The 13,112-nt window shown below is 37.8% G+C and overlaps 1 protein-coding gene across 3 annotated transcripts in view; it reads right to left on the bottom strand.

Annotated features, from left to right (window-relative positions):
• PLS1 (plastin 1) overlaps positions 1-13,112 on the bottom strand; it is a 114,484-nt gene that overhangs the window by 33,565 nt on the left and 67,807 nt on the right. For all 3 annotated transcript variants that reach the window (XM_079101087.1, XM_079101089.1, XM_079101088.1), the window contains 5 exons: positions 11,300-11,432; positions 9,789-9,870; positions 2,975-3,140; positions 2,742-2,884; positions 79-174 (listed from right to left, as the gene is read on the bottom strand). In XM_079101087.1, coding sequence (XP_078957213.1) covers positions 79-174; positions 2,742-2,884; positions 2,975-3,140; positions 9,789-9,870; positions 11,300-11,432 — 620 coding nt within the window. The remainder of the gene's footprint in view (positions 1-78; positions 175-2,741; positions 2,885-2,974; positions 3,141-9,788; positions 9,871-11,299; positions 11,433-13,112) is intronic.

Genomic DNA, 13,112 nt, shown 5'->3' with positions numbered 1-13,112 from the left:
GGTAAATTTTTTTGTTACATATAATTTTACTACAGTACACCAGAAAAAAAAAGAAAGGAAAATTTGAACTATGCTCACATTAAATCCTGAAAGGTCAATGGCAATGGCAGATCCACCTTCTCGGTCACCTTTAGGGGCAATCTGATTAAGCAGATGAAAATATGCTCTTGAATCCTTCAAGGAAAGAAAAGAAATAGTATTTTTTAAAATGAATAGAATCATCATTAATTTAGAGAAAAAAATGCTCAAACTGAGAAAATTGCTCCCATCCAAATTGTTACTGGGTTGGAATAACAAACAACCCAGTAATTACAATAACATAGAATTACTCATAGGTTCCTAAATCATCATGCTAGTTTATAGTTCTTAGCTCCCAGCAATGTGGTTCTGGGTACCTGAAAGCCCCTCACCCCACCATTTATATTTGTTAACAACTCCAAGCTTCAGGATCAATTAAGGATTCAGGTCCAATATATTCTTCAGGAAGCCTTCCCTAATTTCTCTATAATGAATCAAGTGCCCTTCCCTATACTGCATAGCACCCCTGCCCATCTCTCTGGTAATTAATTTATTGATTGATAATTCACTTCTTTATTGCTAATATAACTGTTGAGGAAATAAATGTGTCTTGGGTATCAACAGTGGCTCATGTACCAGTTGACAACAGTAGACCCACCCCCAATCTGGCTCTTGGAAAATGGTATTGCAAGGTTTGTTCGTGTTTGCCAGGAACATGTGGTCCTGGGAACCAGATGGCCCATCTCCAAGCATTAATTTCCTCTGATGTTTCCTATACTTGGTTCTCCTGTTGTTAAACCAAACCTGCACTCTGGTTTCAGTCACATTAGGGCGTCTTGCAAGTCCCCTTCTGGTGGTCACATCAGGGTATTGAGTTATTTGGAAAACACTTTCCAGTTCCTGCAAGTGCCACTTTGAGAACTTGTACTGGATTCGTGGACAGCTGTGCCAGGGCTGTGGAACCATGGTGACCATGTTTGCAGGCTGCTCAGGCTATTGCTCTTGCCTTGGCTGCTGATTACTGCCACCCGCCTCGTGGTATAGAGACCTCCCTGGTTCACAGCACCCTCATGGTTGAGGTAACCCTCCTGCATCACGTCTTCCATGAGGCCTTCAGCCCCTTCACGACCGTGGCCACCCAGAGCAGCTGCTGCTGCTGCTTCTGCAGCTGCCACTGGTACACCTTCCCCTGCTTCAGCTGCTATCTCCATATTATACATCCCCAGACCATAATAGTTGGGGTCACAGTACTGGTACCAGTGTGCCGTGGCTGTGACACACCAGCCTTGCCCATCTCTTTAAATAAACTGTGGCCACACTGTATTAAATCATGCTATGCAGACTCCAGAAACACTATCATAATTCCACATGCATGTAGCTCCTCCCATATAAAGCAAAGGCTATTTCTCTTCCCCTTTAATTTGAACTGGCCTTATGACTCACTCTGACCGAAAGAATGCTGTGAAAATGATATTCTGGGACTTCCAAACCCAAATCTTAAGAGCCTCAGCTTCTTCCCTCTACAAGTTAATGTCTATGTAAAAAGTCCAGCTGTCTGAGGCCATGATTCTATGCAGTGGAAACTGAAGATAGCCACGTGGAGAGGTTTGGTGGAGGAGCACCGAGGCACTAGACCCGTGGCCAATTCCTTTGTACACCTTCCAGATGCACCCAAATGACAGCTGAATATAACTAGAGATCCCAGGAAAAAACTGCGAAGGAGAAGAACCACCCAGCCAAGATGCATCAACCCATAAAAGTATGAAAAATAATAAATCATTGTTTTAAGCCAGCAAACATTGTATAGTTTGCTACATAAATAAATGAAAACATCCACCTACTAGACATTTGCCTCCCTGTGAAACTGTAAGCTTCTCCAGGGCTGAGTTCTTTGCATCGCTCACACCTAGCATAATGCCCCTGTAGGAGGGGCTTGCAGTCTGAATGACCTGAGTTGAACTGAGTTTTAAGGGGATCCAGAATAAGAGGACTCCCCAAAATAAACCTGTGAGTGAACACAAAATAGTTCAAAGTAGAGAAAGCAATGTCACTTGAAAGAGAGATTGACATCTAGACCATTATAGCAAAAACATAAGGTGTTACTGTACCTAAAGAGGGCATATAAATTAAATACAGCACTACTTTAATTTTTTTTTTCCAGAATCCTCTGGAAAAAATAAAATCACAGAAAACAAGTCATAGGGACCCAGTTTGGCAATACCTATCCTGGCAGTGACCGTGGGTTGTTCAGTAGAACTGAATGTTAGTTTCCCTAATAAAGGCTCTCCTGAGAGAGAGGGAAGTGTTTTAAGCTTCTCTGGTCCGGAGGCATACCTAAGACTCCCTTTGTCCTCACACAATTTAGTTTCCTGTTAGCTGGTTATTGACAAAATGTGAGTAAGAGTGTTGAACTGGTGAGACCCCCCGCAGGCCTCTAGTTCAGCCAACATATGTAATTCTCAGGTCAAATTAATGGACTGACATCCTCATTATAATTTAGCAGACATGGCACATAAAATGGGAATGAATGCTTTAATCTGTGGAGGCTAGCTCCTCCTTCCTCTCACCACCTGTTGTAATACTCATTAAAAATTAATAAATCAGTTAATTAAAAAAAAAAGACTGGGTGAATATAATTGGGATTTTGTGAGTAAAATCTTTTTAAATTTTTTACATTCTGCATCCTTGGTTCATGTCACTAATTTGAACGTGAAAATGAAAACCTTAATGTCCTGGCTGAAGTTGCTGATGGTACGCCACCCTGCGTTGGTGAGGTGGTAGTTCACCCATCGCAGCAGTAACTCCTCAGGAGAAAGCTTCATCAGCTCCTCTAGTTCTTCACCTTCATTTAGCAATGCAATCAAAGCTGGGATGAAAATAACAACAACAACAAAAATGTAAATTCTTCCTAAAATGGTTTGTGTCAATGAAAAGTGAACATTGTTGAAGATCTTACCTTCATTCCTGGAAATCTCAATATCAGCAAAAAGACCAACTTTGATGATCTGCCAGAGAAGTCCCAAGACCAAGTGAGGTTTTCCTTCTTTGAGGTCCTGTGCACCAATATTGACCACTGTACAACCAATGGCTGAAGCAGAATTCAGGGCTAGGTTTAGATTTTCCTGAATCACCAAAAGAAAAATACAAGTGAGGAACTACTTTCTAAAGTCCTGTCTATGAGTTATTTGCAAGAAATGGATTCTCACTCTAGTCAGAATGGCATTATTGAGAATAAAAGTAACAATAAATGTTGGAGAGGACAGGGGGACCTACATTGCTAGTAGGACTACGAATGGGTGTAGCCACTATAGAAAGCAGGAGGGAGATTCCTTAGAAAACCTGGAATGGAACCACCATTTGACCCAGTTATCCCACTCCTCAGTTTATACCCAAAGGACTTATATATATACATATGGCATTTCCTGGTAAATGGATGGAACTGGAGACTATAGTGCTAAGTGTAATTAGTCAGTCCCAAAAAACCAAAGGTCAAATGTTCTCTCTGATATGTGGAGGCTAACCCATAACAAGGAAGGATGGGGCGGGGGGGAGAACAGAAGTGCACTGGCTTGGACAAAGAGCAATGAAGGGAAAGGAGCAGGTGGGAAGACAGCAGAATGAATCAGACCCAGCTTTCCTATGCTCATGTATGAACACACAACCAGTGTAACTCCACAGCATGTGCAACCACAAGAACGGGATCCTAAAGACAGTAAGTCTTACTCCATATACGCATGTGTCAAAATATACTCTTCTGTCATGTATATCTAAAAATAAACAAAAAAGGGGGTCAGTCCCACAAGACTGCATCTCTCCCAATCAAAAAAAAAAAAAAAGAATTGCAGAAATTTCAGATTTCTAAACATTAAGTAATATTTATACAACTAAATTACTGCTATTAAAAATCTCATGGTTGTAACTATCATCTGTATATACCAATGATTTCAAATCTGAATCTTCGGACCATAGCTCCTCCAAGCTTCTACTCTAAGCTCTGTCCTGTATACATACTTATGTCTACCTGGATGTTCTACAAGGACCTCAAATCCAGTATGTCCAAAATAAGCACATTTTCTCACCATGCTTTGCTGAATTTCCTCTCATCCCTGTTAAAATTGGCTTTTCCCTCTTTGTTTTCTGTCTTTGGTTCATGGGGCTAATCTTCATTCTTGCCTCCTTTCTTCCTAAATCAGAACCTAAGGAGAATCTTTGCCCTTCTTGTGTCCCATGACCAATCACCAGTTTCTGTCAGTTCCACATTCCAAATACCTCTGAAAACTGTCAGTGCCTTTCTTTAATAATTTCCCAACTTCCTAATGACCGTTCTCTGACTTACTCTCTCCAAGATGTTCTGCTTTCAGTGATCCTAGTAAAATATAAAGCTGATAGTGTCCCCAGCTTTGAAATCCTTCAGATGTCCCCTGTCACTACCACTGTCTCCTCTTACTCACTTTGTTCTGGCTACACGGGTCCCCTAAACTTAATGTGCCCTCTCCCTGGAACATGCTTCACCCAAATATACACAGTTGCTTTAAAACTCTGCTCAAATGCAGAGTTTTAAATCTGTGAGGTCTCTGACTGTCCTAAACAAAACAGCATCTTACTGCCCCTGCTGGAACTTGTTACCCAATTTTACTCCTTTTCTGACATATTACATATTTACTTGTTTCTTGTTATATCCCCCCCCCCCCCAACTAAGAGTATGAGCTCTGTGCTGTTATAGAGGAGCACTGATCTGCTTTCTAGTACTGAGGCACATTTTATCTCCTCAGCAAACATTTACTGAATACATGAATGAATGGGGAAAAGTGAGGGAAGTCACGGAGGAAAAGGAGAGGTTTAATGTTTGAATCCTTAGTGGGGAAATCAGAAACTTCCAGGACTCCACTCTGGTCTCGCCTCCCTGTATTCCACATGGTCTATGCTTTGGCCAAGATAGAAAGTCCTTTGGCCTGTGATATTCCTTTTTTCTCAAGTCACTTGTTCATTCCCCAAATCAAACACTCTCTTTTTCCCTGCATCCTCTTCCACATGGAATTAGTCACTTCCTTCCCTATATGTTCATAGTCAAGTTGCAAATATGCATAAAGAAGGACAATTATTAGCATAGTCATATTTCACTATTTAGACACATTTAATGGCCTATTATCTTAGAAATTTCAGTACTCTTAATTTATTAGTATTGGGTTAATGATTTACTTTTATACAGTCTCCATTTGGAAGTACTTATTTAAAAAAATGATGTGCAATCAGGTTTCATTTCCAGAAAATTTTAAAAGAAACTCTGAAGCTGGATGAAGATAACTAAACTGAGGCACAACACACACACACAGTGGCAGAGCCAGGGTGTGATCCCAGTGGTGGTCTCCAGAGCCCTTCCTCTTAATCAACGTGCTGTACTGGCCCTCATCTCACGTGGTGGCAGCAAGAGCAACTACGCATAGAGTCTTCAAAGCACTGTAAATATTCCAGTGGCTTTCTCATGACGGATACTAAAGCAATTCATCTCGCTAGGCTCTGAGTAAATGGCTGTATCTCTTGGGAGTCAGTGAGGAGTGATTAATGTAAGCATTTGAAATTATTTTGGTGGTAGTATCGAGCAATGTTCTTTTAAATATAGTTCTTCAGAAAGCAGCAGAACCAGAGAATCCCTCAACAACTTCATAATTTTATATGTAAATAAATGTGATAAATATGAAAACGCTAAGTTAAAATATTTTATGGAAGTCTTAGGAGATTTTTAATAGCTTCAGATGCTTTTAAGTTACCTTAGACTAAATCAATACAACTTTCAAGAGACAGCTTCTGCAAATTTAGGCTTGACCTCTAATAACTTTTCTCTTTTCTCCCCAGAGTACAAAGGATGTTTGCTTCCCTTGTGATTTCCCAGAATCCATCAACAGGGGGAAGAACCAGATTGAAAATGATTCCAATAATAGTCTTGATCTTAGAATAACTCAATTCATATGCATTGACAGTATGAAACGGGGTTCAAAAGAAGTATGCAGTTTCACCAAATTGATTGTAATAACCAGTAAGAACCAAAACTTTTGACCACTATTCTCAGCTTGGACACTGACTACCAAAACCACATTATTGTCTACATTAATATGGCTTTGTGTGCTATTTCCCTTGACTTCATTGACATAACTTTATTATTCCTCTATCTTCATGAGCATGATTTTATTCTTCCGGGAATTTTGCATTGAACCAATGCAAAAGATTTGATTGCTCATTGCAGGCTTTGTCTAAAAGACCCTTAGCCTTCCAATGGAAAACATCAATGAATAATATATACCCTGATATTCTTCCTCACCTTGAAAACCTCCTCTTGTTACTTTTACCTACCCATCTTGGATAGTTATACTGAGATGTGGGTAGTTGTATGGACATGCTGTAACAACCCAAATCCAATTCCTCTCATCACTCCTTTAACATAGAAAGACTCACCTTAAACCACAATTTCAATCCCCAAGTTCTGCCCTCACCTTCCTGGCTCCAAGACATAGCTAAAGCTTTGCAGGTAGTGTTTTTGTCTTTCTATAGTATGCAATAAACTCAGTTTGTCTTTATTAACAGGTTGTGTTGAGGGTATAAGAAGGAACCATTTTTTATTTTTTTTAACTTTGGCTCTGCATACAAGTATATAAAGTGTCTTGCAAGTAACTGGTTTAAATAAACATTGGAAGAAGTGGCAATGTGCATCTTTCGAGTAAATAGTAGTGTCTATCTGGTAAATACAAATTTATTGCCCTACCCATCAGTAGGGAATAGGACAGCTACTACTGTCTAAAGCCACTTCCAAATATCTAAAAATCAAGAACAGGAGAACTCCACGAAGAGGCTGCTCTCCAAGCCTTGCCATGGACAACTGCTCTGAGTACCCAACCTTCCGTCTGAGCACTTATGTTGGTGGGAAAGATAAGGACAGTGGGAAGCCACAACAAATGGAACACAAGGGGCGGGGGAGATAGCTCAGTCGGTAGAGTGCTTGCCTTGTAAGCATAAGGCCCTGGGTTCGATTCCCAGCACCAAAAAAAAAAAAAAAAAAAAAAAAAAGAACAAATGGAACATAAGCGAGGTGCTCCTCCCTGTGTTTCAGTGTCTTAACTGTAATACAGGGACACTAACAAAGAAAACAAGGAAATATGGCAGTTTATCTGGATTACCCATCCATTTTCTCCCACCTTTACTGTGCATTAGTAAAGTAAGATACTGCCCACTTTACCAGGTAGAAAAATTCACACTGTTGTTTTAGATGGCTTCTAATATCCCTTCTATCTTGATTAATTAACTATCCAACTCTTTACTAACAGTCTCAAAAATGTACCATCAGTGTCTTTTTTTTAAATTTCATACCATTTTGCAAATTTATTTTTCCATAAAGGTTCAGTTTCAAATGCATATGTTTTTATTAATGATTTTTAGAGGGCTGTGCCATATATTTGCTGGGTAAGAAAGAAGGCATGATTCGTTATTCAGACTTTATCCTTATTTTAGACCATATCACTTTTACTCCATTAGGAATATCCAAATGAGAATTAGAATGTTTTTCTTACTTAAGCTCTAATGCATGCAAGATAAAACTAAGGTTATATATGTGTGTGCATTTGTATACAGTGTACAAACATATGAAGTATGTAAAAATACAAAAATATATACTTGATATGTTTGTGAGTATTCATTGCATTGGACTTTTTTTTTTTCCTTCATTTGGTAATGAGCAGATTCAATTTCCTATAGTTAGTCTTGTCTTGGTTTCCTGACCTTTGGATCCTGAAATCACTACCATCTGTTTTGGAGAGTCTTGTCCACATAATTAATTGTTCACAATAATGATAGACAAGCACAAGAATGCAGCTCAGTAGTACACTGGGTACAGAAAAAGGTGAGAGTCTCCCCAAGAATACAAGTTCTCTTCTTTACCTGTTCTGCCCTTTCCCCTGTTTTCACAACTACTGTACATCATTTCTCCCATTATCTTCTTCTTTCATACATCATGGTATTACATGAATCTACCACCAGAAGGTGAAAAACATTATTACTACGATCTTACAATCTTTAACAAATGAGTTAGGCTTCCTGGCTATAAAATCTTCTATCAGAGATATTATTCCCCAAGTTCTGAAATCCTGAACAAACAAGAAAGTTAATATCCATGGTAACACTTTCCCCTTCTCAAAATTCTTAGCCTTTTTTCATTCTATATTAGTACCTTCTTTCAAGCATCCTAAAAGCTTAGGCTACCAAAAAAATTCTATCTCTAAAAATAAAGGCACAATACTTAACCCCTCAGATCCATTCTGTAGCTACTGCAAAATATTTACAGAATATTTTTTTCTTTGTTTTCTTCAATGCACTGCATACATGTACTAAAATGAAAACCACATTGAGTTTATAAAACAGGAAGAAATGTATTTCAGATTCAGTGCCATAAAAAAGTTACGTGACACATGTATTCTAAAAATAAGATGGATATGAATATTTTCAATAATCGCAGAAAGTAGTTGAAGAGACAATTCTAGCACAAGATGTGAAAGAAAATAATCTTACAACTGCAGTTAGAAATAGGCTTCTTTAAAAATGGTAGCTTTTACTAGGGATATACAACATTAATGGCCTACTGGCAAGTGGGAAAACAAGAAAGCCATGTAGTCAATATCTAGTTTTATACTTTTCAAGGATGACAGGAAGGGGGATCCCCTTGAATAGTCCAAGACTAACTATGTACCACTGACCTAAGGTCCTAGCTTCCAAAAGGCGCCTAACAATTTTAGCAAAATCAAGTATTGTACTTGCCAAAGGAAGAAAGAGATTAGCAGTAAGTGGCTCAATTTTAATAATTACTGCTGTGACCACACATTAAATAGTTGCTATTGCTATCACCCCAAGAGAGTGGCAGTACAGCATGATGATTAAGAGAAAGAGCTCGGGAGACCCCTGGGATCAAACCTTGGCTCTGCCAAGGTTTATCTGTCTATTATAAGGTTTATATCTATTATAAGGTTGCAGGAAGGACTCAATGGGATAGTTCACACAGTGTGTTTAGAATAACCTAGTAAATACTCAGTAAATTTTAACATCTACCCATGTGTGCTGACATTTTGAGGGAAAAATGGCAACTATAAATTCATGGACTTCAATAAGATCTGTATGGAAAAGCTGAGTACAGAACAATCCAGCACAAAAAGAATAAAAATTTTGAGATATGCCAAAACTTTGTAGTGTTCTTTTGACAACTAGCCAACCAACAACTCTGGCATCAGGGCTTGGGATATTCCTCATCCCAAAGAGCTTGCCTAGCATGCAGGAGGCCATGGGTCCAAGCTCCAGCACCACAAAAAAAAAAAAAAAAAAAACTAGCCCAGCATCAAATAATCATTAACAAATTCATTATTACAATAATATAAGCATGATAAAGACAGTTAACTAAAGTACTTAGAATCTTTTTGTTTTAGTTCTAGACGGACACAATACCTTTGTTTTTTACTTATTTGTTTTCATGTGGTGCTGAGGATCGAACCCAGTGCCTCACATGTACTAGGCAAGCGCTCTACCACTGACCTACACCCCAGTCCTGAAGTACTTAGAATCTTCATTCTGTTTATTACCAAATGCAGCTGAGTTTTTATTTAATAAAAACCAAGTTTTAATAAGAAGACAAAATTATGTTAAATCAAAAGTTTTACCAGGGCCCAATTATCCATGAATAATTATCCATATAGTTTATAGAATAACAACATATTACTTAGCAAAGGACAAATACTTACAGAAACAGTAAAAGGAGTGAGCTTTTTCTTATTAATGGCTCTTTCATCAATTGTATCTGGTTCAGATAAGTTGATCATTTTGCTAAAGAAAAGGGAATAATTTAGTTTAAAATTCCCAGACATATTTTCAATTTTGCAGCCAAAATAGTAAAATTTTGAAAGTAACAGTTAATGTCTTTAAACTGTTCAACTGCACATATCAGTTTTTAAAATCTAAGATATATTTTCTGTCTTAAAAACAAATATATCATTGCACTAATCTTAGCATTTACTTCTTTTTAACCATCTTACATTTACTTTATGTGACTTTTCTTTTTATTTCATTTAATGATCAATATTTAGTGTAAACAAATTCTCAGTAAGCCAATTACTACATGAGATAGTATCAAGATTATTAAAATTATGCACTGTTATGGCAGAAAGATAAGGAGCTAGGGACTTTGTCTTTCTAGGACTTCAACAATTCAGACATCTTAAAAGAAATAAAATGAATATTTTCTTTTTCTTTTAGAATATATTTAACTTTTTTAAAACAAACATAGGAAAAGACCCATTTAATTGATGGTAGGAAATTCTCTGAAGGCCAGAGGAAGAGATCAGAATTGTAGATGGAGGCCAAGGTATGTATTTTACACTTGTGGATAGGAGTTGGGTTTTTAAAAGTAAATACACAGAAAAAAAAAAAAAAAAAAAAAAAAAAAAAAAAAAAAAACAACTAAAGAAAATGTGCCAAGATGTTAATAATAGTTAATGATGGGTGGTAAGAATATCTGCAATGGCTATTTGCTTCTTTGGAAGTTCTCAATATTTTTATAAAGTTAAAAAAAAAAAAAAAACACCTGCTTTGTATAAAGAAGTGTGACTGGAATACAGTACACACAACAAAGACAAACCCTTAGAAGGTCTACAGTGTAGTGGGTAGAACAGACTGTAAAGATCCAAGGCTGATTTAAAACATTTTCATTGAGGGTCAACTAAAGTGTACCTTCCTTTGACATTTGCTCACCTTCCCGTGCCCAGTTAATAGTCAACGCTCCCTTATTGACAAGTGGGAAAAAAACATGTAAACATTTTTAAATGCATGTAAATATTAACTCAAAATATCCCTGGCATTCCTACGATAATAGACATAAAAGGCACCAGGAAAATAAGGGACTGCATTAGAAGGAAAATGTCAGAAAACATAGAATACTTAATTTTCTACGTGAGGGGCTATACGGCCAGCTAGAATACTTAATTTTCTATGCAGTATAAATCCTACAAGACCTGCAAGTGCCTAATTCCAAAAAACCACAGGTTTGCTGAGTTGTAGCTGATACAGAATGCTCATCAATGGGGGCAGTTAAGAACGATCTCCTGGGCTGGGGAGATAACTCAGTTGGTAGAATGCTTGCCTCGCAAGCACAAGGCCCTGGGTTCAATCCCCAGCACCGCAAAAAAAAAAAAAAAAAAAAAAAAAAAAAAAAAAAAAAAAAAAAGAACAATCTCCTGCAACTAAATGTCCAACTCACCAAAGAAGGATGCCATCTGCAAGAGACGTGAAAAGGCTGTCGTCGTTGGGATTCATGGGTATGAGATGCTTACAGTCAGGATCATTCTCCAGGGCCTTGTTTATCCAGTTAACAAAAGCCACTTTTTCTTCCTCTGAAAATAGAAAATTTTGGTAGGCAAACCACATTTCACAAAGCTTATCAAACATTATAAACACTTTTTAATTTATGCTTAAAGATAATAAATGACTATTAATAAAATCCTACTAAAACACTAATGGTTGGAGAAAGGGAAATTCATTCTACTTTTGCATCCAAAATATTAGGAGAGAAGGAAGGTATATATCTTAAAAGAGCACAATAAATTGGGGCTGGGGTTGTGGCTCAGTGATAGAGCACTCGCCTAGCAAATATGAGGCACTGGGTTTGATCCTCAGCACCACATAAAAATAAATAACAGTACTGTGTCCAACTACAATTAAAAAATATTTTTTAAAAAGAGCACAATAATTGAGTTGATTCTAAAATCTTTCCAAATATGTATTGCTTTTGAAACCTAATCAATCAGCAGAAATACAGAAATAGACATAGATTCTTAAATAAGGGGAGAAAACCCACAAAGATCCATGGCAATAAATTCCACCCCCTAAAAAGATTTTTGGCTTACAAAATAAATACTGAATTTCAATCAAGATTTGTTCAGTGCTGGAGATGTAGCTTGGTGGTAGAGCTCTTGTTTAGCCTGAGGCAGGCCCTGGGTTGGATCCCCAGCACCACCAAAAGGAGAGGGGAGGAGAAGTGAGGAGAGGAGAGGAAGTTATTCAAATGAATCCAACAGCTCCATTTCTCTGAAATTGTCACGAATCTAGATCCCAGCAGTATTCTTAGCCATCCTCATCACTGACTTCTCAGTACGTGGCTTCCAGTATGGGTACATTTATCTTCAGAAAATGCTACTGTGTTATTTAATAGGGGAAATAGGAAGGAGCTTGAAGTAAAAATATTCTTCAGCTTTATTATTATTCTGTAAATATAAAAATTATTTAACAATATAAATCCTCAAAGTGATTAATCTCTCTTTCCATCAAAGGTGGCACAAAGTGAGCTTGAGTGTCCCCTTATTATCCTAGTACCTAAAACTAGGTAAATTTTCCTAAGGGCATATCTGGCAGGTACCCCCCAAAGTTAATCCACCACACAGGCAGTTGATAAAAATATAAGCAATCATCAATATTTCTCCTTTGTACATATACTAATGTGCCTTTTTATCTACTTGCCCCACCATGGGTATCTCTTTAGAGAAATTCAAGCATCTAGGAATTTGAAGATCCCTAAGATACTATGCCTGCCATCAAGGAATTTTGGTGTAATGATGAAACAAATATGCAAAGAAATGCAACATGAGGGGAATATATACACCACATATGCACACAATGTTTTAAAAGTCTGAAGAAATAATCACTTGTGGCGATCAATAAAGCTTTACAGAGCTGTGCAAGGGCGCTTGCCTGGAGTCTCAACTACACAGCAAGCTGAGGTAGGAGGATTGCCAAGAACAACCTGGGCAATGCAGATCCCATCTCAAAACAAACAACCACCACAACACTTTACAGAGAGCGTAGTATTTGAAAGGAAGGCTTTCGATAGGTGGAAATCGGCAGAGAAAGGGAGAATGTTCCAGGTAGAGGAACAAGAAATGAGAAGCCACACCACAGTCACTGCAATGGCTGTTATTTTATTTGTGCTGTACCGAGGGGACAGTTTATCACTGAGCAACATCCTCGGATCTTGTTTATTGTTTACTTTGAGACAGGGTCTTGCTAAGTTGCCAAGG

The sequence above is a fragment of the Sciurus vulgaris genome (genome assembly GCF_902686455.1).
Source record: "Sciurus vulgaris genome assembly, chromosome: 10".
Classification (NCBI taxonomy): Eukaryota; Metazoa; Chordata; class Mammalia; order Rodentia; family Sciuridae; genus Sciurus; species Sciurus vulgaris.
Note: the sequence above shows the minus strand (reverse complement) of the source record. Positions and strands in the feature narration are given on the sequence as shown.